General features: G+C 40.7%; 1 protein-coding gene across 1 annotated transcript in view; it reads right to left on the bottom strand.

Moving 5' to 3' along the window:
• Positions 1 to 17779: 17779 nt before the first annotated feature.
• LOC126470771 (voltage-dependent calcium channel gamma-7 subunit-like) overlaps positions 17780 to 27513 on the bottom strand; it is a 172241-nt gene continuing 162507 nt past the window's right edge. The window contains exons 4-6 of the mRNA XM_050098777.1: positions 27045 to 27352; positions 26616 to 26846; positions 17780 to 17845 (exon numbers count right to left, since the gene is read on the bottom strand). Of these exons, the coding sequence (XP_049954734.1) occupies positions 17780 to 17845; positions 26616 to 26846; positions 27045 to 27352 (605 nt within the window). The remainder of the gene's footprint in view (positions 17846 to 26615; positions 26847 to 27044; positions 27353 to 27513) is intronic.

Consider the following 27513-nt stretch of genomic DNA (forward strand, 5'->3'; position numbering starts at 1 on the left):
TTTCCCCAAACAATCTCCTGCTCTTTAAATTAAAGAATACAAGGAATTATCTTGAGAAATGAATCATGGTGTGTTTACTAAGTTATTAAAAAAAATTGGCTCTGAGCACTATGGGACTTAACTTCTGAGGTCATCAATCGCCTAGAACTTAGAACTAATTAAACCTAACTAACCTAAGGACATCACACACGTCCATGCCCGAGGCAGGATTCGAACCTGCGACCATAGTGGTCGCTCGGTTCCAGACTGTAGCGCCCAGAACCGCACGGCCGCTCCGGCCGGCAGTTATTCAAAAACTCACTAATACTAAATCTTGGCAAACCATCAACAATGTTTTTGATCATGCTCCTTATCAATCTGTTGTTACTGACATCTATCATGACAAAGCAAAAGAAGGACATGATCAGTTCCAGCATTGCAACATTGGAGGTAGTTAAATATCTCTCCATAAATAATGGTTCACCAAATACAAAATCAAAGAACAGGCAAAAACATTGGGGCATACTTTCATCAGGCTGCTGCTTTGTCTCTGCCATTTAAACATAGCATAATTAGTATGGTCCAAAATTAAAGGTTATGCTTGAACATTTCACCCCATCTGCAGTGAATGCACTCACAAATGTAGCTATTAGGAAAGTCACATCTGAAGATAGGAAGAAAGCTGTCAATCATGTGCAGTACATTGTAGAAGAAAAGTGACACCATGAAGCTCTTTTGGAAAATCAAGAGGAAGATATGAATATTTTACTAAATAATGACAGGAACAGCGATTTTTCAGAACTCTATGATATTGAGTGGAATTTTTCTTGTCACCACAGAAATGATTGGATTTTAATAAGGCCATTATCAGTCACTGTTTTTTGTAATGCTGTTCTTCTTACTCCTAATACCAGAAGGCTAACATTAAAGGTAAGCATTCTCAGCTAGATCAACTTTTTTTTTACTTAGAAATAAATAGCCTTATCAGGAAATGTAGTAATAGATTAATTTTAAATGTAGAAATGACTTTCTCACAACAAAACTGAAAAGGCCATTGCTTAATTCTTGATATGTGAGTGAAGCGTTATGTGTCACATATAACATAAATTGTTTATAATGTTAGAAATCTCTTGACAGAGCTCCCAGCACTTCACACTTTTTTTAAAGATCAAGTTAGCTTCTGATTATTGATTGTGATGAGACAGTACAAAATTTGTCAAAGCAAAAAGCAAGGAAAGCTACATAAGTATATTTACATTTTTATTCAACATAATTTTATAATTTTTGTTCAAATTTCTGCTATAACTTCTATGACACTAACACACTTCTATAGCTTTCACATAGAAAGCAGGAGGTTGTGGAGAGATTACATAAAAGAAGATGTAGTTAAGGAAGTTTACCTGCTCGTTATGGGAATATTCAACTTACGTACAATCATGTTGGTATCCCATCAGTCCCAGCTGTCTTTCACGTGTTGTGTTTACATGTATCCCATGGTCAGTTTTTTTGATATGAACTTTTGATATTCATCCAACGATTGGAAGGAGGAACTGAAATAAAATCTGCAGTCATTTTTACAAAATGCAGTTTAGTATTTCAGTCTTTTCTTGGTCATCCTGCATTTTGGTACCATCATCATCATGAAGTGACTGGTAGATTGCTTTTATTAACTTACTGTCTGCCCCCTTAGCTGACTGGTCAGCACGTCCGATTGCCATGCAGTGGGTCCAAGTACAATTCCCTGCTGGGTCAGAGATTTTCTCTGCTCGGGGAATCGATGTTGTGTTGTCCTCATCATTCTTTTTATCATTATCAATACACACAAGTTGCTCAATGTGGCATCAACTGAAAAGGCTTGCAACTCAGTGGCTGAACTTGACCGAGTGGAGACTCCCAGCCATCAATGCCATATGATCATTTCATTTAGTTAATTACTGACTCATTGTAAGTCCAAAACTTCATAGGATTTATTGTCTAACCGGTAGATAGAATTTTACTTTTTAATTAATTTAAAGCTTCATGGATAGCTCCCCGTGTACCTATTTTGGCTTTGTTCAGTTTTTATTTGTCAAGCAGACTTTGGTTTTGATTATTCTCTACTGAAGTTCCCTTTATTTTTGTAGCAACATGGCTGTTGAACTAAGGCAGGTCTTTACAATCCATCACAACTTTGCTTGGCATAAGCTGCCTGTGGTCATCAAACTTCTTTGTTCAAGGGCCAATACTGATACTGTGAGGAGGCACCATGGGACACATATATACTGGTCTCATTATTAAAACGTTTCTTTTCATATTTCTCACAGTGTGATGGTGGTTGTATTCAAACACCTGAGGCTACTATTTTAATACACTGATCTCATACTAAAGCAAATACAAATTGTGCGATATCTCATTTGGTCAGAGAGATCTCTCTTTGAAGGGTCACAGAAAATAATTATATTCACAGCTGTCCTTTGTGCCTAGCTGATAGGTAAATACATTATACATAATTGTTTGGCTGGTAGCATAATTTGAAGGTGATTAAGGCTGAACGACTTGCTGTTCAATCTCATTTGCCGTTCACGAGGATCATGTTAGCAGCAGTGCTATTATAGACTAAAAAATGGACCTTTTTGCTACTTTCAAAGTAAAGGGTTCAACATGAGTCTGTCCTTCACTAAATGAGTGTATTGGTGTTCAAAAGTGCAAAGAGTTGCCAAAGAGATAATACATGGACATTTTCATGGAACATCAAAATCGAGTGTATTTACTGTATTTGCAGCTATTTGTTGTATTCTCTTCATACTGTTTCATACGGAACGATTAAGTTACTTTCTTTTACCTCCAGCAGGCTCCCATTCAATAACATATTTGCTGCTACGACTTCGTATTGGAAGCTGTATGAAACTCAATGACGTTTGTTTGTCCCAACGATAAGTTGCATCAAATAATAAAATCCATGAATTCATCAGTACTACACCATGCAGAATGCCTCTGTAACATTAATGCTGACTGGTTACATATTATGAATCAGAGCACTGTTTGGCAAATTTTTTGTGACTGATGATGTAATTACTATGTGACAATAGTAACAAATTTGTGGATTTTATTATTTAACACAGTTCATTTTATAACACCCAATATGATGTAATTGTTTTACAAACCTGATGATATTCCTTGACCAAAACTAGTTGATCAACAAAGAATATTTATCACTAACTTTTGGCGGTAAAGGTTCACATTTTTCAAACTGTGGGGAGTGCTGGATTCAGCTGCAATAATATGTAGCCTAACCGCAATCGTATTTCCTTATTCATTCTTAGACTGGTTGCCATAATATCACTCCTGTTGCTAACAGACCAGACGTACTTGCATGAATTACTGATGTGTTTCTCTACATGTAACGCAATCTTTCCATGCTCGACTGAAACAGTCAATGAGCATGTGATGATACTCATGGAAGTTGATACATGTGTTTTGATCTTCTTTGAATACCTTTTCCTTAAAATGTAATTTGTACACAGTTTTTAGTATTGATCCGTGAGGTTCTGGGAATGCGGCCAAACCACTTCGCCTCCTGTGGTGTTTCGGCTGTGATCGTCTAGCCACCTTCAGACTGAACCCGTGCACGCGCATGCACACACACACACAGACACACACACACACACACACACACACACACACGCACACACACACACACACACACACACACACACACACACACACACACTCACACAGATATATTGATTGTTACAGAATTTTTACTCTGCAGTGGAGCGTGTGCTGATTAAACTTATTGGCAGATTAAGACTGTAAGAAAGGATCAACTAAGTCTTTTACAGTTGTAGAAGATGCTGGGAGGGCGTGATTCCTTGTATGGCCTCTTATAAGGTTACTAATTTTTGCCTACTGAGGTCAGGGGATGTTGGAGGCCGAAGTACAGGTTCTGCGTGACCTCTTGGATCGTATTGGCGCATTCACCGTTGTCTTACATCAGTACAAACAAGTGCCGGTTCTCTATTATGCGTGTAACAGTAGTCCTCAAACTTACTTTCTCAAGAGCCATTACTAACATTGCAGAGTGGTGTCTCGAACTGCAAATTTAAGGATGTTATTATTAATTAGTAACCCACATAAATTAGTAGATATGTAATTGTTATGAGGCCCCAATAGACTAACTTAGCTGCTGCCCCCCACCTCCCCCAAGTACTGATTGTTGAAAATCGGCACCATTCGGAGCACTTTGTGTCGGCTGTTCTCTACTTCAGATTGCTGCACCACTCAGCGACCCTAAAGCTGTGACACTGTTAAGTACCTGACGATGTGTTGATGAGTTGTCTGTGTTAGCGGATGATTGATTAATAATAGCAACTACACTTATACTTAAATGCATTATACAATAGGATGCACAATCACAAATATTTACTAGATGTTGCTGAGTGACATTTGTCTTCTACCCGCTGCTTTGTACTACAGCAGCCTTAATTTAATTTCATACTCTTTGCTACAAATATGTACCGTGTTTGATGATGACCGTCTCTGTAATGCACCCTCACGGATCCATATTAATTCCGTTTGGAATTCATACCATAGCAGCTGATCAGTTCGAGGCACACGCACCCGAGAGTTGTCAGCACTGGAAGACAAACAAGAAAACCTTCCCCCTATGAAACCCTTTACCCTGCAATGACAAATCCATCTGCCCCTGCACCCAGCTTCGTCCCTGAGGTGCCCAGTCAACTTTTCTCACTCCTACTATACTTTCTGCAGTATATTTTTGGAAATAGACATACGGCCGGGAGAGCGGTGTGCTCACCACATGCCCCTCCATATCCGCATCCAGTGACGCCTGTGGGCTGAGGATGACACGGCGGCCAGTCGATACCTTTGGGACTTCATAGCCTGTGCGGGAGAAGTTTAGTTTAGTTTTAAGTAGTATTTCTTTAACTGTGAATTTAAGAATTAAAATTATTTAATTAATGTGTGTTGCGATGAATTTTTTTGGCTTTCTCGTCCATATTTGCACCTATTCAAATGCGTGTAATCTATATTACATCTTCTAAATGCAGAATCTTTGACTATCATGCGAGACAGGAGTCTCATTATAGTGGGATAGATTGTTGGGGATAACAAAAGAAAAAATTACCTGCTAGCCAACGAAAGGAACGCACTGCATTAGCACCTGCAGCGGTGCACCGATAGTTTTAATAAAGCGCATGCCGGTCGGATGGCAACTATGCAGAGTAAGTATGCTACACTGCAAGATGGGATTGGCCCAATCAGATATCGGCAACATGTGCTCTTAACTGTCAAGTGCAATATAATATTAAGTGCACTGCAGTTCTACATCTACATCTACATTTGTACTCCGCAAGCCACCCAACGGTGTGTGGCGGAGGGCACTTTACGTGCAACTGTCATTACCTCCCTTTCCTGTTCCAGTCGCGTATGGTTCGCGGGAAGAACGACTGTCTGAAAGCCTCCGTGCGCGTTCTAATCTCTCTAATTTTACATTCGTGATCTCCTCGGGAGGTATAAGTAGGGGGAAGCAATATATTCGATACCTCATCCAGAAACGCACCCTCTCGAAACCTGGCGAGCAAGCTACACCGCGATGCAGAGCGCCTCTCTTGCAGAGTCTGCCACTTGAGTTTATTAAACATCTCCGTAACGCTATCACGGTTACCAAATAACCCTGTGACGAAACGCGCCGCTCTTCTTTGGATCTTCTCTATCTCCTCCGTCAAACAGATCTGGTACGGATCCCACACTGATGAGCAATACTCAAGTATAGGTCGAACGAGTGTTTTGTAAGCCACCTCCTTTGTTGATGGACTACATTTTCTAAGCACTCTCCCAATGAATCTCAACCTGGTACCCGCCTTACCAACAATTAATTTTATATGATCATTCCACTTCAAATCGTTCCGCACGTATACTCCCAGATATTTTACAGAAGTAACTGCTACCAGTGTTTAGGGAGACAGCATGTGTAACCCACATTAATTAATCCGTGTCAAAATGTATACAATAGTAGCTGGTCGATACGAGCCGCGCATGCCCGTGAGTTGCAATTAACATCTACAACGCGTTGGGTAAACTTATGTCCGTGCTAAGCCATTTACGCGATGATAAATGTATCGAGAAAACTTGAAATAAAACGTCGTCCTCACAAGTCTCCGTAATTTGAAGAGCGAAAATTGCACTTCTATAATTATTGGTCACTTTTGTTACTGACAGTATTGTTCTACAGTAGACACGCGAGAAGCTGACTGGCAACCCCAAAGTACTGATCGCTACATGTCGGTACTATTCTGAACATTTCTTGTCGATTGTGATCTGTTTTACATTGCTGCCAGTCTGAGCAGTCGAACAGTTGTGACACTATCGTTACGTGGTGAAGTGGTGTTGATTTCACCATGTGTGCGGATGACTTGGATTAATACAAATATCTGTCCTTATAAGTTTGATAAACTAAATACTAGTTTTCTTCTACTCACTGAATTGTATTACAACAACCTTAAATAATTTGATGTTATTTGCTACAGGAAAGTTTAAGTGCTCGTTTTCCCCACGCGCCGTTCGGGAGTGGAACGGTAGGGAGACAGCATGTGTAACGCACATTAATTAATCCGTGTTACGTCCGTATCAAAATTTATACAATAGTAGCTGGTTGATACGAGCCGCGCATGCCCGTGAGTTGCAAGACTAATAGAACAACATTCTCTGTCTCACATCCCGTAATACCGCAGTGACCATGCGAGTGACTCCTCTGCCTCCGGGGAAGGGGACCAATTAAGGGGACCAATTTTACTTAGCTGACGGTCGAATTCACCAGCGTCAATTAAAATTAGGTCTAAGCACGTCTTAAAATATTACTGTCTCTGTAAGTATTTTTGTTAGTGAGCAGGAAAACTGCACTCTTAAGAAGCTCTTAAGGTTATTTTTTTATTTATTATTTTTTTTTAATTGTGCTGTGGACGAGTGGTTCTAGGCGCTTCAGTCCGGAACCGCACTGCTGCTACGGTCGCAGGTGCGAATCCTGCCTCGGGCATGGATGTGTGTGATTTCCTTAGGTTAGTTAGATTTAAGTAGTTCTAAGTCTAGGGGACTGATGACCTCAGATGTTAAGTCCCGTAGTGCTTAGAGCCATTTGAACCATTTTTTGTTCGCTGCTAAGTACATACTGTTATAAAATACGGCTGAGAACCGCGGTCCGCACGAATACTTAATTCAGGCTGCATGCTGCCAGCGGGTCACAGTTTTACGACTACCGATCTAAGGCTTTCGTACAGTTCTGTTGAATTTTGTTCGTTTGTTCTCATTACTCAACGTTCTTGGCTCTGAGCACTATGGGACTTAACATCTGTGGTCATCAGTCCCCTAGAACGTAGAACTACTTAAACCTAACTAACCTAAGGACATCACACACATCCATGCCCGAGGCAGGATTCGAACCTGCGTCCGTAGCAGCCGCGCGGTTCCGGACTGCGCGCCTAGAACCGCTAGACCACCGCGGCCGGCACTCAACGTTCTTACTCAGAGAGATGAATGTCTGATGAGGCAGCTCACGTAATCTGAAATCTGTTTTTGTCACACTTACATATCTTTCTTAACATTTCTATTAACACCCAATGCTAGCAATGATCTCTGATACCTTCCTCTACATGAACTAACTCAACATGTTTGGTCTGTTTGTAACCAGGAGATCTAAGGAATTATCCTCACGGGCTATTTCAGTGACTAATTGCTCAAGGTAAATTGTACAAAAAGCATTTAGAACAAAATAACACGACTCTCTCTATACCTACTACCCACCCTAATCACTTCCATTCAGTAGCTGTTGAGTTGAAATCTCTCACTAATACTGTAATACGATCAAGAAATAAACATGCAACCTTTTCCAAATTTAAGTTTTTGATGACAGCCACAAATCACACACTCAGTACTTTTATTGTCCAGTTTCACTCGCAAGGGAAGGCCACGACGCTGGTATCAGATTTATTTAAAACTCTGTAAACCTTTAGTAGGCCATTGAAACAACATAATGTGCAAGTTGTCAAGATGCACTACTCTGGCAATTCCGAGAAAATCAGGAGAGAAGTTTCACCCGTCTCTTATGTGGCTTATGTATCTCTGAATAGGTGACTGACATCGTCAGATGAGGACATCGAAAAAGTTCAAAGAAGGGCTGCTCGTTTTATATTATAGCGAAATAGGGGAGATAGTGCCACAGACATGATACGTGAATTGGTGTGGCAATCATTTAAACAAATGCGTCTTTCGTTGCGACGAGATCTTCTCACGAAATTCCAATCACAAGTTTTCTCCTCCGATTGCGAAAACATTCTGTTGGCACCCAGCTACATAGGGAGAAATGATCATCACGATAAAATAAGAGAAATCAGGGCTAGCACAGAAAAGTTTAAGTGGTCGTTTTCCCCACGCGCCGTTTGAGAGTGGAACGGTAGAGAGACAGCATGAAGGTGGTTCATTGAACCCTCTGCCAGCCACTTTATTGTGCATACTAGAGTTGTCACGTAGACGCAGACGTAGGCGGTAGAGTTCATGGTGGTTAAGTGGAAGCCGGCACAGTAGTTCAGCGAGTTCGGTCAGAGGATCAGCTGCACTCTGTAATAAAAATCTGAGTGAAGGAATCAACGATGAACTAATTTTTAATCTATAATGTCAGCAGGGAGAGAAATTTTTCAAAATGTCACCGAGGTGTGTTTTCCCCTGGAAATGAACATTCCCTACAAATGCCGCGAAACTGTATTCATTCGATGTAGTAGATGTCGTTTCAATTTATGTCTTCCATGTCTGTATGACAAATACCATCCTGCAACGTTTCATGTCGAGAGCACATCCGACGAGTAATTGTACGTTACTCTTGTGGTCTGGCACTGTGATTTACTATATTACTGAAAAACGTCATTCGCATAATTATTTATCTAGATTTTATTTGAATTTTGCAAGCCTGTCCCTCGTCCATAAAAACTGAATTAAAAATAGTAAGTAGACAAATAACATGAAATTCACTAAAACTTCATGAAAATGTGCGTGGTTTTTTTTCGTTATATTACCCCTTCAATGTCATATAAATTAAATAATGTGACCAGTGATGAAGAAATATTGGCTGAAAAATGTATGTTACCAAGATTCTAACCGTCGCCTCTTCCACGACCCTCTTCCTATGCGCAATCGCTAACCACTTTTCTTCGTGGACCTATCTTTTTAGTTAGCTAACTTCAATCACCAAAAATCAGTTCTGTCCTTACTTGGCTCCGCCACTTAAAATCTACAAAGTAAAAAACGGAAATGAACCATCCCTCTTTAGGCGTTGCCCCTAACTATTTACAAAAACCACTTGCCCAGAATGACTTCTTACAGCCTGCATCATCGCACAGATTCATCAGTTACGTAATGGGTGCGTAAAACTTCTCCTGCGATTTTCTCGAAATTGGCGTAGCAGTGCAACTTACTGCTTGCACGTTATGTTGTTTTAATGGCCTACTAGGTGTACAAAGTTTGAAGTAAATCCGTGATCTCAACGTCGTGGCCTCTCCTTGACAGTTTAATCAGCCATCTACCTTGAACTGTACACTCCACAGTTTCTGTTGATGCTCTTGTTAAACTGAGTGTAACCGGACAATAAAAAGCAGTCACTAATTCCCCAGCAGGCAATGCTTGTTCTCAATAAATTTTCCAAGTTTTCCCTGAAATATTTCGTCTCTACATTGAGGTAGGGAGTCTATAGGAGTAACCCATTACCATATTTGATCCATCTTTAATACTTATCTTCAGCCAAATTACTTTGCATACACAGTCTGTACTAATTACACGCAAGATGGCGCCGATAAGAAAGTGTAGTGATATTTCACTCTCGTTAAAAAGGCAAAAAATAAACAGTTATTCGCGTAGAGAATGTGAAAGGCGCATGATCAAAGGTGTTTTAGGCGTAAAAGTGCAACTTATGGTTACACGAAGAATGCGAAAAAGTTAATATGAAATTCATCAGTGATGATTTTTCCCTGGACATGCCACGGCTGTTTACGTCACGAAACGGACAATCGTCTTAAGTGCAGTGGATTCGAGAAACGAAATTATAAATCTACAACAAAGTGACATTGAAACAATAAAAACAGATATATTGACTATAAAGAAAGAAAATGATAGATTAATGCGTAAAAATCAGTCCTATGTGTGCGAAATAAATCAAACGGAAAAGCAAGACCGGGAAAATACATGTGCGCCTACGAACCCTACAAACAACACAACCAGCGTTTCCAATGTCACGATAAACTCAGCAAACCAAAAACTTGTAGATAAATATAAGTGGAGGATGAAGGCCTACAGAAAAAGAAAAGGCTGCAGTTATGCAAGGGGATGTAAATGAGTTTCTAATAATTTGCGATTCGTTGCTGAAAAATATCGCTGTCCCCAACTGCAAAATCGACGTCAGATCGAGAATTAGAATGCAACAACTTGGCAAACATTTTAAAAATATGGTAAATTCAAAACAAACGAATACAAAACCCGATTCTTAAACCAAGACTAATTACAGTGCTGTCTTTATAAACGTTGGAACAAATTCAAGAAGCAGCATCGAAGAAGAAATTATTAACGAAACACGAAATATGATTCGTTCGGCAAGAAGTATCTATAAGGGATTCCGGCGGTACTTAGCGGAATCATTAAAAGGTCAGTGAGTGCAAATATACCTCTAAAATAAATTATGCTGTCAAAGTACAGTGTTATCATCTTGGGGCAGTTTTCATAGACCCAAACAAATTTCTATGTGAAAACTGCCTGGGGAAGGATGGCATGCATTTAAACAGAATAGGATCTGTAACAGTTTACAGATGTCTGCAAATTAATCAGAAGTAAGGGAAACTTAATATGGCCTGATGGGGATGAAAAATCAATTGCTGCAGCTGAAAAAAAATATAAGCACCACACAAAAAAGGAGGCACTGCAGAATATTCACTCAGAACGCAGCCCAGAACACGTAAGACAGCAAAAGGAAAGTTGCATAAAAGCACTACATCAGAAATCCAATATATTGGTAACAAGAAACTGGAAGCAGAAGTAGTCCTAGGTGACATACAACCAGACATACTATGTATCAGTGAACATGGTCTAACTGAAGGTCAGATCGTTAACTTGACAATAAAGGTCTATATCTTATCCAGTTACTTCTGTAGATCTAAACATGAAGGTGATGGAGATTCCATATCTAATAAAAGAGTTAAGTCCCTAAAAACTGCAAACAGTAAAGGTGTGGGATTACTCACACCTAGAGAAAAAGACTTTGAAATTACAGGTGTTGGGATGTAGTGACTGATGATTTTAGATTGTTTTGTGTGTACAGATCACCAAGTGGCAAGATCAACATATTTCTGAAAAAAATTGGTAACTTACTAAGAAAGAACATGAAGAAAAACATCGTTATATGTGGAGACTCCAAAACTGATATGGGAAAACAATTGAAACCAAGACAAGATTTTGAAGAAATGTTAATCCAATACAATATTAAGACGCCAATATCCGCACTAACAAGAGTGACTTCTCAAAGTCAGACAGTTATTGCCAACATCATTACCAATACCAGTAGGTGTAGCTATGAGATATATGTAGTACAAACAGAAATATCTGATCGTCATGGACAGCTGATCTGCTTCCACATTAATAAAGACATAATATAAGAACCAAAACAAACAACCAAAGAAATCAGGAACATCAGTGAGCAAAATATTAATATATTTAGAACAATATTAAGCAGGGAAACCTGGAATGAAACCCTACAGGTGCAGAATTCAAATGCAAAGTATAATTCATTTGCTAAATTTTATGTAGCATTCGCCAAAGTAAAGAGACGAGAAAAGATGCAGGATCAGACAAAGTGGATAACAGAACTGCAAAGAAAGCTGCAGGATCTGAGATGGGGGGGGGGGGTGAAGCTGAAAATTACAAAATGCTACGAATAAAGTACAGAAAAATAGTAAGAGACGTAAAAGCAAGAGCAGTTAATGCCACCATAATGAACTCAAAAAACAGGCAGTTTGGAATTAATGGTGAACGAAATGAAAAAGCTTGATTGAGAAAGTGAAAGAGATATCAGGTCAATGAAAATTGACAACATAGTGGTTACAGGCGGTAGAGAAATAACTAACATACGAAATGATAACTATATAAATGTGATAGAGAACTTAAAATTTGAATGGAATAGTCCACTAAAGAAGGTTAGTTATCAAAAAAGCAAACAGAACCATGTTCTTGAAACCAGTCACAGAAGATGAATTGAAGAAAACTACACAAAAGCTGAAGTCTAAGGAATCAGCTCGTGATGACGAAATATCTAATCATAGAATAAAACAAGTAAGTGAGGAAATAATCTCACAAATGCTGGATATGGCAAACAGGTCTTTTAGAGATGGAATATTTCCAGAGAAACTGAAGATAAGTAGCGTGGTACCAGTATACAAGAAAGGGGATAAGAATGACCCCAACAACTACAGGCCAGTTTATATGATACCAGGTTCCCCATAAATCCTGGATATACTTATGTATAACAGATTAGTTGATTATCTGGACAAATACAACATTCTTATACCATCACAGAATGGTTTCAGAAAGAGTAAATCTACAGAATCAGCGATTGCTAGACTGACATAATATATTATAGAGTCCTTAGACGAAAAACAAGTTGTATCTGCAATGTTTCTGGATCTCTCCTGAAATACTGATAAGAAAGTTGGAAAACTATGGTATCCGAAGGCAAGCAGGCGAATGGGTAGAATTATACTCTTGCAACAGGAAACAATATGTAACAATAGGGAATGCATATCAGTCAGAAACCAAAGCCATCAAATATGGGGTGCCGCAAGGATCCCCAGTCGGGCCATTGCTGTTTAATCTGCTTGTTAATGACATAGGTGTTGAAGAGAAAGAGAAGAAAATATTGTATGCAGATAACATGACAATAATGAACAGTGATCAAAATGTGATACAGCTTGAGAGAAGAGCACACTTGTCTGCAAACACCACAGCTCAGTGGCTCCTTGAAAATGGATTTGTTACAACCTAAAAAAAGATTATGTATGCAGTGTTTAGAAATAAAGAGAAGGCTGTGCACATGGGTTAGAGGTGGATGAAATGAGTCTGGAAGAAGCATAATACGCTAGACTCTTAGGTATTACTGTGGATAACGAACTGAAATGGAAACAACATATTAATTCTGGCTGTAATAAACTCAGCTCCGTCATATTCATAATGAGGCAGCTATCACAGTATACAAACAGCTTCTGTGCAGTATACCAAGGACTCTTCGAACCATACCTGTAGTATGGAGTGATAATGTTGGGAAAATGAAACATTCAAGAAATAAAAAGGTGTTCACATTACAAAGAAAAAGCAATCAGGAGCATATTAAGAAGAAAATGTCCAATGTAGCTTTGGACGAAACATCAGGGATAGAAGAGTTCCATGGACCATGGTCATACAACCCGGAAGAATTCTCGGCAGTTGTTACTTATAATCAGTGGCGTTAGAATGTAAGAAAAATGATTAGGAAGTATGTGATAATAAATGTCTTCTATTTTTGACGTGTCATGTATTACATGTACACTCACTGTACGCTATGTAATCATATCAAATAAAATTCAATTCAATTCAATTCAAGATTATCACACTAGATATTGACATATTATTTACAGCTATAAACATCCCTCCGGGCCGGCCGCGGTGGTCTCGCGGTTCTAGGCGCGCAGTCCGGAACCGTGCGACTGCTACGGTCGCAGGTTCGAATCCTGCCTCGGGCATGGATGTGTGTGATGTCCTTAGGTTAGTTAGGTTTAAGTAGTTCTAAGTTCTAGGGGACTGATGACCGCAGCAGTTGAGTCCCATAGTGCTCAGAGCCATTTGAACCATTTTTGAGCCATCCCTCCACCACCTGGATCAAACCCATTTTGTAATTTACATTCCAGCCAGAAATAAAAATGTCAGTGCTGTTTACTTCCAGTTTAACCCAGCTTTCTATTCCTAGTACTGGCATTACGAATATCAGAGTTTATAAGCAAGACTTTCTTGAGACCTCTCCATAGACTCTCCTGCAATTATCCGATTCTCTCATCTGAAATAATTCAGTAGTAAACGGGGTGAAATGCTCTCCTATTCAAAACCAGTAACTAATTTTTTATTGTGGCTGAGGAGTGGTTACTCTTTCACAAGAATCCATGTGTGTACACCATACATATTTGGCTACCATTGTAACCACTTCCTGTCTTTAGAGTGAATATAAGCTGTTGGGGGAGGGGAGGTTCTATAGGTTTCCATTTTGTAGTGGATGTTCAGAAATCCTCCTCTAAGGCATTAAAGAATCATCTGATCTCTTATTTAAGCCCTGAACTCAGCTACAAACCAGACGACCATGATCAGTTTTAGAAACAATGCTGCATAGTGCTAACTCAGCTTACAATTCACATGCAAAATGCAAAGTTACCTGATTTTACCAGTTCAGCCAGCTAATTGTAAGAATCAAGAATGGCCTCCGATTCCAGATGTTGGGCATTATTCGTGCCAGTGTGAGCCATGATTTGCAGTCAGCTGCACCCTGTACATTCAGACTTCTCCAGATCTTAGATTACACCCCCCCCCCCCACCACCAATAAATATATCAAATAGGCAACTGCCTTTCCCTGAGAAATTCCATCACAAACCTAATGCTGCCGGCCGGAGTGGCGCTACAGTCTGGAACCGCGTGACCGCTACGGTCGCAGGTTCGAATCCTGCCTCGGGCATGGATGTGTGTGATGTCCTTAGGTTAGTTAGGTTTAAGTAGTTCTAAGTTCTAGGGGACTGATGACCACAGCAGTTAAGTCCCATAGTGCTCAGAACCAACCAACCTAATGCTGAAGGTCTCAGTGACTAGCAACCATACCTCTTTGTTGTCCAGAGCTTCCAAGGTAATCGCCCTCAGTCCTAACGCTCAAACGTATTCTCAGCAATAGGTATGACTTCAAATTTGGTTTTAAGGCGTAACGGAATAGCTATGCAGCCAGGACCCACTTTCACTTTCTACCCAGAGATTCACAATACTGTCACTTTTCATCATTCACATTGATTCATAGCAATGAACAGTCCTATCCCACTATCATACGTTTTCAAGATACTACACCCTACTAAAAAGCAGAGCAATATATTAAATCAAAAGGGAACTAGCATTGTTTGTGTGAAATCAACAAATTTCTGAAAATACATGAGTCATAATGGATATACAACAAGAATGATGCACCCAAAAGGAATTGATGGATTATTGTTGAGTTATGGAAGGGATTTGAGTGAAAAATGGTCAGGTGTAAGATGTCAACTGTTAGATAGCTATTCTAGCATAAGAGCTTTTCTTGTATGGGCACAAAGATTATATGTGGGAAAATGAAATATTGGCGTGATGTCCAGGCCATTACTGAGACTCATGGAGGAAGTGTGGTAAACAGTTCACTATATCAGCACTATTACTTCTTAAATTTTCAGTCATCTCATGTTATGGCTATTTGTAATAGATTCTAACTATCCAATACTTGATATTACATTTAGCTCTTCAGCACTGACTAATATTTCTCTTTATGGCAGCGGCAGAAGAGGTATAAATTACTAAAAGCGTCTTCAGAGGTATGAGACATATTTAGGTTATTTGAAGGATTGAACGCCGTGTGTTGAAACTTAAATGTGAGTTTATCTCTCTATCTGTCAGAAAAGTCACTGATCGTAGTAACTGATGGAAAGTCATCGAGTAAAACAAGTAATGTCTGGTGTTCGTCAGGGAAGTGCTATACGCCCTCTGCTGCTCGTGATCTACATACATGACATACGAGACAATCTGAGCTGCCTACTTGGATTGTTTGTTGATGATGTTGTCGTTTGCCATATTTTAAAATTGTTAGATCAATAAAACCAATCGCAAAATGATTTAGACAAGATATCGGTATGGGCGAAAAGTGGCAATTGCCTCTAAATAATGAAAACTGTGAAGTTATCCACATGAGTACTGAAAGACACCTGCTAGATTTCGGTTACATGATAAATTACACAGATCCAAAGATTCTAAACTCAACTAAGTACTTAAGGATTACGATTGCAAATAGCTTTAGCTGGAATGATCACCTAGATAATGTTGTAGGTAAGCAGACCGAAGACTGCGAGTTACTGACAGAACACTTTGAAAATGCAACATATCTACTAAGAAGACTGTTTACATTACGCTTGTCCGCCCTCTGCTGGAGCATTATCACTGCGCGGTGTGGGACCCGCATCAGATGAGGCTGATGGAGAACATGGAAACAGTTCAAAGAAGGGCAGTTCGTTTCGTATTATCACGAAATAGGGGAAAGGGTGCCAAGGACATGATACGTGACCTGGGGTGGCAATCATTAAAATAACGGCGTTTTTCATTGCGACAGGATCTTATTGTGAAATTTCCGTCAGCAACTTTCTCCTCCGATTGCGAAAGTTGCGCTCACCCATGTAGGGAGAAATGATTATCATGATAAAAAAAGATAAATCAGAGCTCGCATAGAAAGCTCGTTTTCTCTTGCTCTCCGTTCATGTGTGGAACGGTAGAGAAATACCTCAAAGCTGGTTCAGTGAACCCTCTGCCTGGAATTTAATTGTGAATTACAGAATAATCAAGTAGATATTATGTGGATCTGGCATATGCTTTTAGTTTACTACAGTATGTCATTTTCAGTGTGAATTCGTGCAGAGCTTAACTTGTACCTGCAGTTTACTTCACTTTTATTTAGAATCAAATAACAGTTGCAAATAAGTTTTTACCTCTTTATTTCAGTCAACTTGAGCCATTTTGTGTGTACAAATGGAAGAAAATAGTAAGCTTAAAAATATCTTAAAGCACTAGCGTTGGGGGAGTTCTCAGTCATGCTATGAAACACTACTGTATGCTGACAGCTTGCCAACAAGCTTCAAAACATTGTAAACATCCAATCATTTTCATTTTATACATCACTGGAGTTTTCTGGATTATAAATGTCCAGAGCAGTTACTGTAAAATACTTACACAAATAGTCTTAATCTTTAAGCCACATTTACTGCATAACACAGTTTTTGAATGTGAAGTGTCCATTACTTGCTGTTTTTATATACAGCTTAGAGACATTTGTTTTTATAGTAATGTTTCAAGAAGTCTTTCATGATTATACTTGCAAAGATGATAGAAAACCACAGTACAACATTGTCTACTTATTGAATAATGCGACTAGAATACAGATAAAAGTAAATTCAACTACTACATTTGAAATACATACACATCATTCACAAACATTTTTATAGAAATAGTGAAGTATTTAGAAAATTCTAATATATATTTGATAGGTGTCTCATGTATAGTTAAGTATCAGAGAGTCATTGTAGGATGACTGACGCTATTCAAATGCCATATGAAAATCTTTTGTGATCCAATGGAGTCATTATCAGAGTTTCAACTTTCATGTCCAGTGATTTGGAAAATCTTATATTTGCCAATGCTAAACAATATTGTTTCAATAACATTTGACATTCAAGCATGATAATAAACTTACAGTGCTGGATATAATAACAAGTACTAGTCTTGGTGTGATATAGTTATTCACGCAACTGTGAATTTTTCAAATTATAATTTCTGTAAAAAATAAATAAATATTCATATCCAACAATGTGTAATAAAGGCTGAGTCCAGTATACCTGGTTGTCAGCATTATTCATTTAAATGAATGTTGTTATATTGTCTGAAGTCATTGGCTACACATTAATGAATAAGCCAATTCATTATCTAAAACAATAATTTTTTCCAGACCTCTTCTCCAGCACCTGATATAATATTCTCAAAAGGGTAACACTGAAAGAAACAAATTTTGAAATAGAAAATACTTTCACCTGATGATTATGTTGAAAGTAGCATTTATGAAGAAATTTTGTCAAGTACGTTATAATGATAAGAAATAATTGCTTCTATATGATGAAGTAGGTTGGTCACAAAAGCACTGTATGTAATATAAAAAAGAAAGGAGACAATCCTATAGTTATTTCTGTAATGCAGTGTGATGAAGTGCTTTTCACATAGACTCAGAATCCTTTACCGCAAATCAGTACTGGTCCAATGTTACTGGATACAAAATGCGAGAAACAGAAGATCAGGCCAGGTGCTAAATGATTTATGAATGTCAGGAAAGTAGAACTCATATGAGGTCATAGTTTTCAAATCTGAATGGTCTATATGTATGGAAGAAACTGGAAACTGACTGCAAACTGTACCTAATTGAAAGTAAAGGCTATGAAATAACAGATAGTATGCAGCAGATTATTGGTATTCATTCTTGTCAAATACACTGATCAGCCAAAACATAATGACCGCTGCTCACCGCGGTGGTGCTACAGGCACGTGACTTGGCAACAGAACTGGAACAGACACGGACTTAGATCACCCTAGCGAAGATATGGGTTGCAAATGTGGAAATCCACTGTATAAGCGACTTTGACAAAGGAAGATTATTATTACGCTGATCCTGCGAACTAGTATCTCGGAAACAGTGAAGTTGATCGAATGTTCACATGCTACTGCCGTGAGCATCTACGGAATGAGGTAGGGGGACAGTGAAACTACCAGTAGGCGCTAATAGGTTGGACTTTCACGACTCTTCGCAGAATGTAGGATAAATGGCGATTTGTGGCATCTCTGCCGAAAGAGCACAATGCTGGTGCACGCACAAGTGTTTCGGAGCACACACTTTATCGTACATTGTTGATCATGGAGCTCCGCAATGGTCCACCTCTACATGTTCACATTTTGACCAAACAATATCGTCAATTACGATTGCACTGGGCACGGGACCATCGGAATTGGACAGTCGATCAATGGAAAGGTGTCGGCTGTTCAAGTGAATCACAGTTTTGCTACACTGGGTCGCAGGTCGTCTCCACAATCGCCGTCATCAAGGTGAACGGTGGCTCGTAGCTTGCAGCGCGCCAAGGATGTAGACTTGGGAGCGGTATTATGCTATGAGAAACATTATCCTGGGCTTGCATGGGACATGTGGTGGTACTCGAAGACACGCCGATAGCTGCAAACTACCTGTATCTCTTCATGCTTGATGTCTTCCCCGACGACGAGGTCAGCTTTCAGCAGTATAATTATCCGTATCTAGGAGTCAGAACCATGCTACAGTAATTTAAACAGCATTATAGTGAGCTCACGCTGATGTCTCGGCCACCAAATTCGCTTGATGTAAATCCTATAGAACCCATCTGGGTCCATATCGGGCACCATCACCGCGTACGCAAATCAGCGGTCCGTTATTTACGAGAATTACGTGACCTGTGCGTAGATATCTAGCGCCATATACCACCACAAGCCTACCAACAAACCGTCGAATCTCTAGTACGCAGATTCTGTGATGTATTTCGTTCCAAAGACTGTCAAACAAGCTATTTCGCAGGTGGTCATAATGTTTTGGCTCATCAGCGTATGTTCTTCCACTATTGTAACAATATTGCAACATATTTTGGCACCATAGCAGTTATGTAGAATATTATCAATTCTTCTGACGAATTTTATGTGGAAACATTCATTCACATACTTTTAAAAATGTCAGTGACATACTTCTTCTTACAATCCAAATTTGGTATCTCATAAATAATTAAACACACAATAAAATATTAATGGAGGAACTGTTTCACCAGAGCATGAGTCTAAGTGGCAACTTGTAAAGAATACAGTATCAAAAAATGAGAGCCAGATACATGTTGTTTGTATATGACAAACATATTATGACTGCAGACTGTATGAGTTAGTAACGTAATTTCAGTGTTATACATTATCTAAAACAATGGATACTAGGGAAACCATTGTAGTAATGGTAAAGAATTTGATTGACAGAACAAGTAAAAGATCAAGAAAGGTATCATTCCAGTATGAAATCAGTGAATATGAGCTTGGAATGATATTTTGTAAGTCATTCAAGAGTAGATTGTGGACTTTTCATGTTTAACAGATGACTTAACTTCATTATACTTCTCAATTATTCCCTTTATTGACTTAGAGGTATCATTTTATTATGCATATGCAGTAGAGATCACAGAATTCAACCTTTCAGTTTCAAACATTCTATAAAATCATCCCTTTAAGTACAAAGTATTAGGCTATGGTGAATTCTGTAACTGGTCTACAGTTAGCAACACCTTTATTATGCTCATCATCTCTTCCATTTGGCAAACGGTTATCCTTTCACATGCCACTGTCTAAACTGTAAAGAGATTTCCATTATGGTATGTGACAAAAAATATATGTGCCATAACTGTCACATACAACTCGGAACTACGATGTTTAAATTTTAATAAACTGTACTTTTGAATGGTTGGTTACGAAACTGCCTGAATTTTTTTGTAATATCAGGTGCGTGATGAATCAGATAAAGAATGAAAGCACTTTAACTGAGTCACTTTCATGGTAATCACTGAATGGTGATAACTGGTAGGAAGTACTTATGTACGTTATGTTGAGCAATTTTATTTTTCAGAGTAGATTGTCTTGAGGGTACTGTGGCAAGGTTTATGATTTATACTTAATTAGAATTACAGTGCAAGAACCACATTAGGTTTAAGGTTCATCAGATAAAGTCAATAAAGTTGCAAAAAAAAAAAAAAAAGAAATTCTGTTACCCGAGTACGTGGACCCATTTATTAGAAACTTCTTGTCATTTTAGTCAAAGCCATAACCGTGCCTCTACTATCAATTTTTGATCTCATTGAAAGTAAGCTCATGACCAGACATTTTTTCCAATCATGAAACTCATACAAATCAAACATGGACCATTTGAGATTACAGCACTATGTGCAAAGATGTCCTAGTTCAGTAGAACACAAGAAATTCGAAACTTCCAAGAAGATTAAGATCACATATGGATTCAAGGCTCAAACCCGCACCTTTCGCAGGCAATGCTAACAAAAAGCTGGGTTCAATGTCCAATCTGGTACACAGTGCTAAAACTGTTAGGAAGTTTCACAACTAAGTACACTCCTAAGTAGAGTGAAAGTTTGATTCTTTAGACAAGGAATGCTCATTTACAGTCTAGCATTAGTAAGAATGAAGGTAATAGCTCTCATAAAGAAGCCTTTCCTGATGGGCTTTATCGGTTTCAAGAATATAACGAAGTTATTGATGTAATAATTACTGGCAGATCAAACAGACACGTAAAATTTTAAACAAATAGTGTTACATTTATGAAAGCACTTGGTCGTACATAGCTAAAATATGCTGAAATACTCTGTTGAATACATTTAGCTATAACATTGTTTTGGTCCGTACGATATCCATATGTTTAGCAGCGTGAATAAAAAATCGGAGATGGGCTCTGCTGAATAGAGTAGTAGACAGTAGAGAACATCACTGAATCACGACATAGTCACCTAAAATTTCTTCGGTTAACTAGCCGTGATATGGTGTTCATGTGAAGATGTAGAGTTATAATGAGATTAGACAAGAGTGTACCCTGGACCTAGGAATCTGAGTTGGAAGGAGGGGGGGGGGGTGGCAACTCGTATTAGTGAATGCCAAAGTAGTTTTGATATTTCACAACAAATAGTTCTGGGTGCATTTGCTACTATCGTTTTCCACTACATGCTGCTCTTTCTTCAAATTGATCTCAATTACGAAAGAAATTTCAGACATTTAGCTGCAGTGGGGCACTGAGCGAACTCTAGGGTCGCGGATGAAAATTTGTGTCTGATCGGGAGTGCAACCCGTATTTACCGCTTTACACGAGAGATCGCCTTAACCACATCGGCTACCCGAGCGCGTTCTCCGTTATCACACGCTACAGAATAGCGCCCCCTATCCATTACTCCACTTGTTCGCAGCCCAGCTGTGTTCCTGCAAGGCTTCAGATACTCGTGTGCATGTGCACTGAAACACCGCAACGCCGTTTGGTGTACGTATTATATATGAATGGTGTGTGTTCTTTCGGCCAAGCATCTGCACATGTAGCTGCACTGAAATATTGCAACGCCGTCTGGCGTATACTTTCTCTGTAATTGGTGTCTGTTTTTTCGAACATGCATGTCCGAAGCAACAGACATCATTCACATATAATATATATGCCAGACGATGTTTCGATATTTCAGCGGAGATGCACACCAGTATCCGAATTCTTGCGGAAATACAGATAAGCTGCGGGCGAGTGAAATACTGTAGCGTGTGGCACGTGGAGATCTGGATCGGACGAGAGACGTGCTCGGATAGCTGAGGCGGTTAAGGCAACCACTCGCATAAAGCGGGAAATCCGGGTTACACTCCTGGGATGGCAGAAATTTTCATGTGTCGCATTAAGTTCACTGAGTGGCCCACTGCAGCTAAATGTCTGAAATTTCTATCGTAATTCAGTATCAGTTTGAAGAAAGGTGGAGCAAGTAGTGGAGAAAGATAGTAGCAAGTGCACCCAGAACTATTTGTTGTGAAATCTCAAAAGTATTTTGCCACTCACCAATGTGAGTTGCCACCCCCCTCCCCTCCTTGCAGCTCAGATTCTCGGGTCCTGGGTACACTCTTGACCACTCTCATTGTAACACTACAGTTTCACAGGAAAGCCAGATTATGGATGCTTACCTGAATAAATTTTGGGTGACTATGTCGAGGTTGCCTTCACCCCCCCTCCCCCCTCCCCCATGGACTTTCCGACGATGGGGTGGCTTGCGTGCCTCAGCGATACAAATTGTCGTACCGTAGGTGCAGCAATTTCGGAGGAGTATCTGTTGAGAGGCCAGACATACGTGTGGCTTGTGAAGAAGGGTAGCGGCCTTTCCAGTAGTTGCAGGGACAGTAGTCTAGATGATTGACTGATCTGTGCAGGTACTGCAAAGAAATGAAAGCAAGTGGAAACTACAGCCGTAATTTTTCCCGTGGACATGCAGTTCTGCTGTATGTTTAAATGATGATGGTAACCTCCTGGGTAAAATATTCCGGAGGTGAAATAGTTCCACATTCGGATCTCTGGGCGGGGACTACTTAGGAGGATGTCGTCATCAAGAGAAAGAAAAACCGACATTCTACGTATCTGAGCGTGGAATGTTAGATCCTTTAACCGGGCAGCTAGGTTAGAAAGTTTAAACAGGCAAATGGACAGACTGGAACTAAACATAATGGGGATTAGTAAAGTTCGGTGGCAGGAGGAACACGACTTCTGCCCAGAAGAATACGGGGTTACAAATACAAAGTCAGATAGGATAATGCAGGAGCGGGGAAATGCGGGTAAGGTGCTATGAACAGCATAGTGAACGCATTTTCGTAGCCAAGATAAACACGAAGCCCGCGCCTACCACAGTAGCGCAAGTTTACATGTCAAGTAGCTCCGCAGGTGGTGAAGAGATTGAAGAAGTGTAGGTGAGATAAAAGAAATTATTGAGGTTGTTGAAGGAGACGAAAATTTAATAGGGATGGGGGACTGGAATTCGACAGTAGAAAAAGGAAGAGAAGGAAAAAAGTAGAGGTATCCGCCTGGTAGAATTTTGCACAGAACATAATTTAATCACCGCTGACACTTGGTTTGAGAATAATAAAAGAAGACTGTATACGTGGAAGAAACCTGGAGATGCCGGAAGTTTCAAACTGATTATAAAACAGCTAGATTTAGCAACCAGATTTTAAATTGTAAGATATTTACAGGGCCAGATGTGGACTCCGACCACAATTTATTGGTTGTGAACTGTAGAGTAAACCTGAAGAAATTGGAAAAAGATACGAAATTAAGGAGATGGGACCTGGATAAGTTGAAAGAACCAGAGGTTGCTGAGAGCTTCAGAGGGAGCTGTAGACAATGGTTGATTAGAACAGAGGAAAGGAAACCAGTAGAAGACGATTGGGTAGCTTTAAGACATATAAATAGTGAAGGTAGCAGAGGATGAGATACGTAAAAAGACAAAGACTAATGGAAATACTTGGATAACACAAGAGATACTGAATATAATTGACGAAAGGTGAAAATTTAAAAATGCAGCAAAAGAAGCAGGCGAAATGGAATACAAACGTTTAAAAGATTAGACTGACAGGAAGCGCAAAATTTCTAAGCAGGAATGGTTAGAGGACAACTGTAAGGATTTAGAAGAATATTTCACTACGTTAAAAATAGATACTGCCTTCGCGAAAATTAAACAGGCCTTTGGGGAAAAGATGAGCAGCTATATTAATATCAAGAGCTCAGATGGGAAAGCTAATAGGTAGTAGAAGTATATGGACTCTCTATACAAGGGAGATGAACTTAATAGCAATACTATAGAAAGAAGTGGACATAGATGAAGATGAGGAGGAGGATCTGTCAAAGCTCTGAAAAATCTAAGCGAAACAAAGCCCCGGGATTAAACGATATTCTGTCAGAACTGCTGATATCCTTACGAAAGCCGGCCGTGACAAAACTCTTCCACCGCGTGTGTGAGGTGTATGAGACAGGCGAAATACCCTCAGACCTCAAGAAGAATGTATTAATTCCAATTCCAAGGAAATCATTTGCTGAAAGGTTTGAAAATGACCGAACAACCAGTTTAATAAGTCTTGGTTGCAAAATACTAACACGAATCCTTTACAGAAGAATGGGGAAACTGGTAGAAGCAGACCTCGGGGAAGATCAATTTATCAATTTGGATTCCAGAGAAATATATGAGCAAGCGAGTAAATACTGGCCCTACGACTTATCTTAGAACAGAGTTTAAGGAAAGGCAAACCTACAGTTACAGCATTTGTAAAATGAAATTCTGGAGGTAGCAGGGGTAAAATACAGAGAGTAAAGGCTATTTATAGCTTGTACAGAAATGAGACGGCAGTTGTAAGAGTCGAGCGGCATGAAAGCGAGGCAGTGATTGAAAATAGAGTGAGACAGGGTTGTAGCCTATCCCCGATGTTATTCAATATGTACACTGAACAAGTAGTAAAGGAAATCAAAGAAAAATTTCGAGTAGGAGTTAAAGTTCAGGGAAAAGAAATAAAACTTTTGAGGCTACCAATGAAATAGTAATTCCGTCAGAGACAGCAAAGGAAGAACAATTGAACGGAATGGACAGTGTCTTGGAAGGACAATATAAGATGAACATCGACAAAAGCAAAACAAGGATAATGGAATGTAGTCGAATTAACTCAAGTGATGCTGAGGGGCCCACATTAGGAAACGAGACACTTAACGTAGTAGATGATTTTTGCCATCTGGGCAGCAAAACAACTGATGATGGACGAAGTAGAGGATATAAAATGTAGACTGGCAACTGCAAGAAAAGCATTTCTGAGGAAGAGAAATTTGCTAACGTCGATTATAGATTTAAGTTTTAGGAAGTCTTTTCTCTGGGTATTTGTCTGAAGTGTAGCCATGTATGGAAGTGAAACACGGACGATAAACAGTTTAAATAAAAAGATAATAGAGCTTCCGAAATGGGGTGCTACAGAAGAATGCTGACAATTAGATGGGTCGATAACGTAACTAATGAAGAAGTTCTGAACAGAGGCAAGAAATTTGTGGCACAACTTGATCAAATGAAAGGATTATTTGACAGGACACATTTTGTGACATCAAGGGATCACAAATTCAGTATTGGGGGGAAACGTGGGAGCTAAAAATCGTAGAGGAAGATCAAGAGATGAATACAGCAAGCAGATTCAGAAAGATGTAGTTTGCAGAAGTTATTCGGAGATGAAGAGGTCAGGGTATAGTAACATGGAGAGCTGCATCAAAATAGTGTTCGCACTGAAGGCCAGAACAACACATGTCGAGGTTCAGTGATGTTCTGTACTGCCTGCTTCTCTATCCAGCAGTGCCCATCTCCAAAAAAATGTTCAAATGTGTGTGAAGTCTTATGGGACTTAACTGCTAAGATCATCAGTCCCTAAGCTTACACACTACTTAACCTAAATTATCCTAAGGACAAACACACGCACCCATGCCCGAGGGAGGACTCGAACCTCCGCCGGGATCAGCCGCACAGTCCACGACTGCAGCGCCTGAGACCGCTCGGCTAATCCCGCGCGGCTGCCCATCTCCGACTTTTTATTCCCCTTTCTAAAAACATTGACATCGTATGAGTCAAAAAAATGCTATAGTTAAATGTGTCGAAAAGAGCTTTTCGGCCCATTCTTAGTTATGTACGACCTAGTGCTTTCATAAATGTAACACTATTTGTTTGAGTTGTTTGATCTAATAATGATTATCACATCAATAATTTCATTATGTTCTTGGAACTGGATATTTAGGGAATACGCTTCGAAAACAGTCTGGTTTGAATGAACCGCTGTGAACCTGAACGTAGGCCTAGAAGCGTCGGCTGGTCCAGTTTAGTCGAACGATCACACAATGGCAGCGAAGAAGCTAGGAGCACACTGCTGCCATCTACGAACGAGACGGAGGACGTGTGCTACTCTAGCACAGTCAGTAAGGACGATTTTCACTCAGTACGTTTATAGGAAGACGAGGAGCGCTGGAGAGCTGGGCGTTCCGAGACTATAGCCTCGTCTCGGCCTCGAGCAGAGGCTAGGCGCGCTCCTGCGGCTGCTGCAGCGGCGGCGCGCGCCACAGGTCGGCTCCGGCGGCGCCCCAGCCGCGCGGCGTGTCGTACTGCTCCAGAGAGCTGAACGTGCTCACGTTCACCGCCTTCTTCTTGGCGGGCGGCCGCAGCGTCTCGTAGCGGCCGGGGCGGAACGACTGTCCTCCGAACTGCTGCTGCAGCTGCTCCGCGAACAGGAACGGAGTGGGCGTCGGCGTCGCCGTCGCCGAGGGCTGCGCGCCCGCCGCGGCGGTGTCTTCGAGGCGCTCCGGCGCCTTCTGCTGGGGGCCCATCAGTTTGATCGGCACGGTGACGGCGGCCGACGCCAGCTCGTAATCGGCGACGGCGTCCGCGACGACGGCGGCGTCTGGCTGCGCGACGGGCGGGGCGCGCGAGGCCAGCGGCCGCTCGGCGTCGCCGTCGGCGGCGTCGGCGTCGCGGCGCGGCTGCGGGCTTCCCGCCGCCTCCTTGGCGGGGTTGGAGGAGCAGACGTCGGGCGCGGCGGCGGCGCCGGCCCCGGAGGCGGCGGCGGGCAGCAGCAGCGGCCGCTTGGCGTACAGGCCGCGCGGGCTCGTCCACAGGTTGCGCACCAACCGCTCGGCGCCGGGCACCGCGGCGCTCACCATCTCCTCGACGGACGGGAAGCGGCGCAGGTAGGCCGTCACCGACAGTAGCGCCGCCAGCTCCGACATCAGGAAGGAGGCGCACGCCACGAAGAACGACCAGCCGTAGCGGTAGTCGAACAGCGCCGCCTGCTGGGTGCCGCGGGGGCGCTCCAGGTAGGCGTCGCTCAGCACCGACGCGAACACCACCAGGCCCCCGCCCAGCGACAGACCTGAACACCGACAAATTGTGTCCCGTTTCCTCTTTCCAAGGAAAAGTCTCTCTTACAACGGGAGACGATTAGGTTTGTTTATAAATAAATAAATCTTCTGCTACCAGTCACGATTTTTTCTTTATTTTACTATTCGCACGACGCGTTTTGAGAAATAATTC

The sequence above is a fragment of the Schistocerca serialis genome, chromosome 3 (assembly GCF_023864345.2).
Source record: "Schistocerca serialis cubense isolate TAMUIC-IGC-003099 chromosome 3, iqSchSeri2.2, whole genome shotgun sequence".
Lineage (NCBI taxonomy): Eukaryota > Metazoa > Arthropoda > Insecta > Orthoptera > Acrididae > Schistocerca > Schistocerca serialis.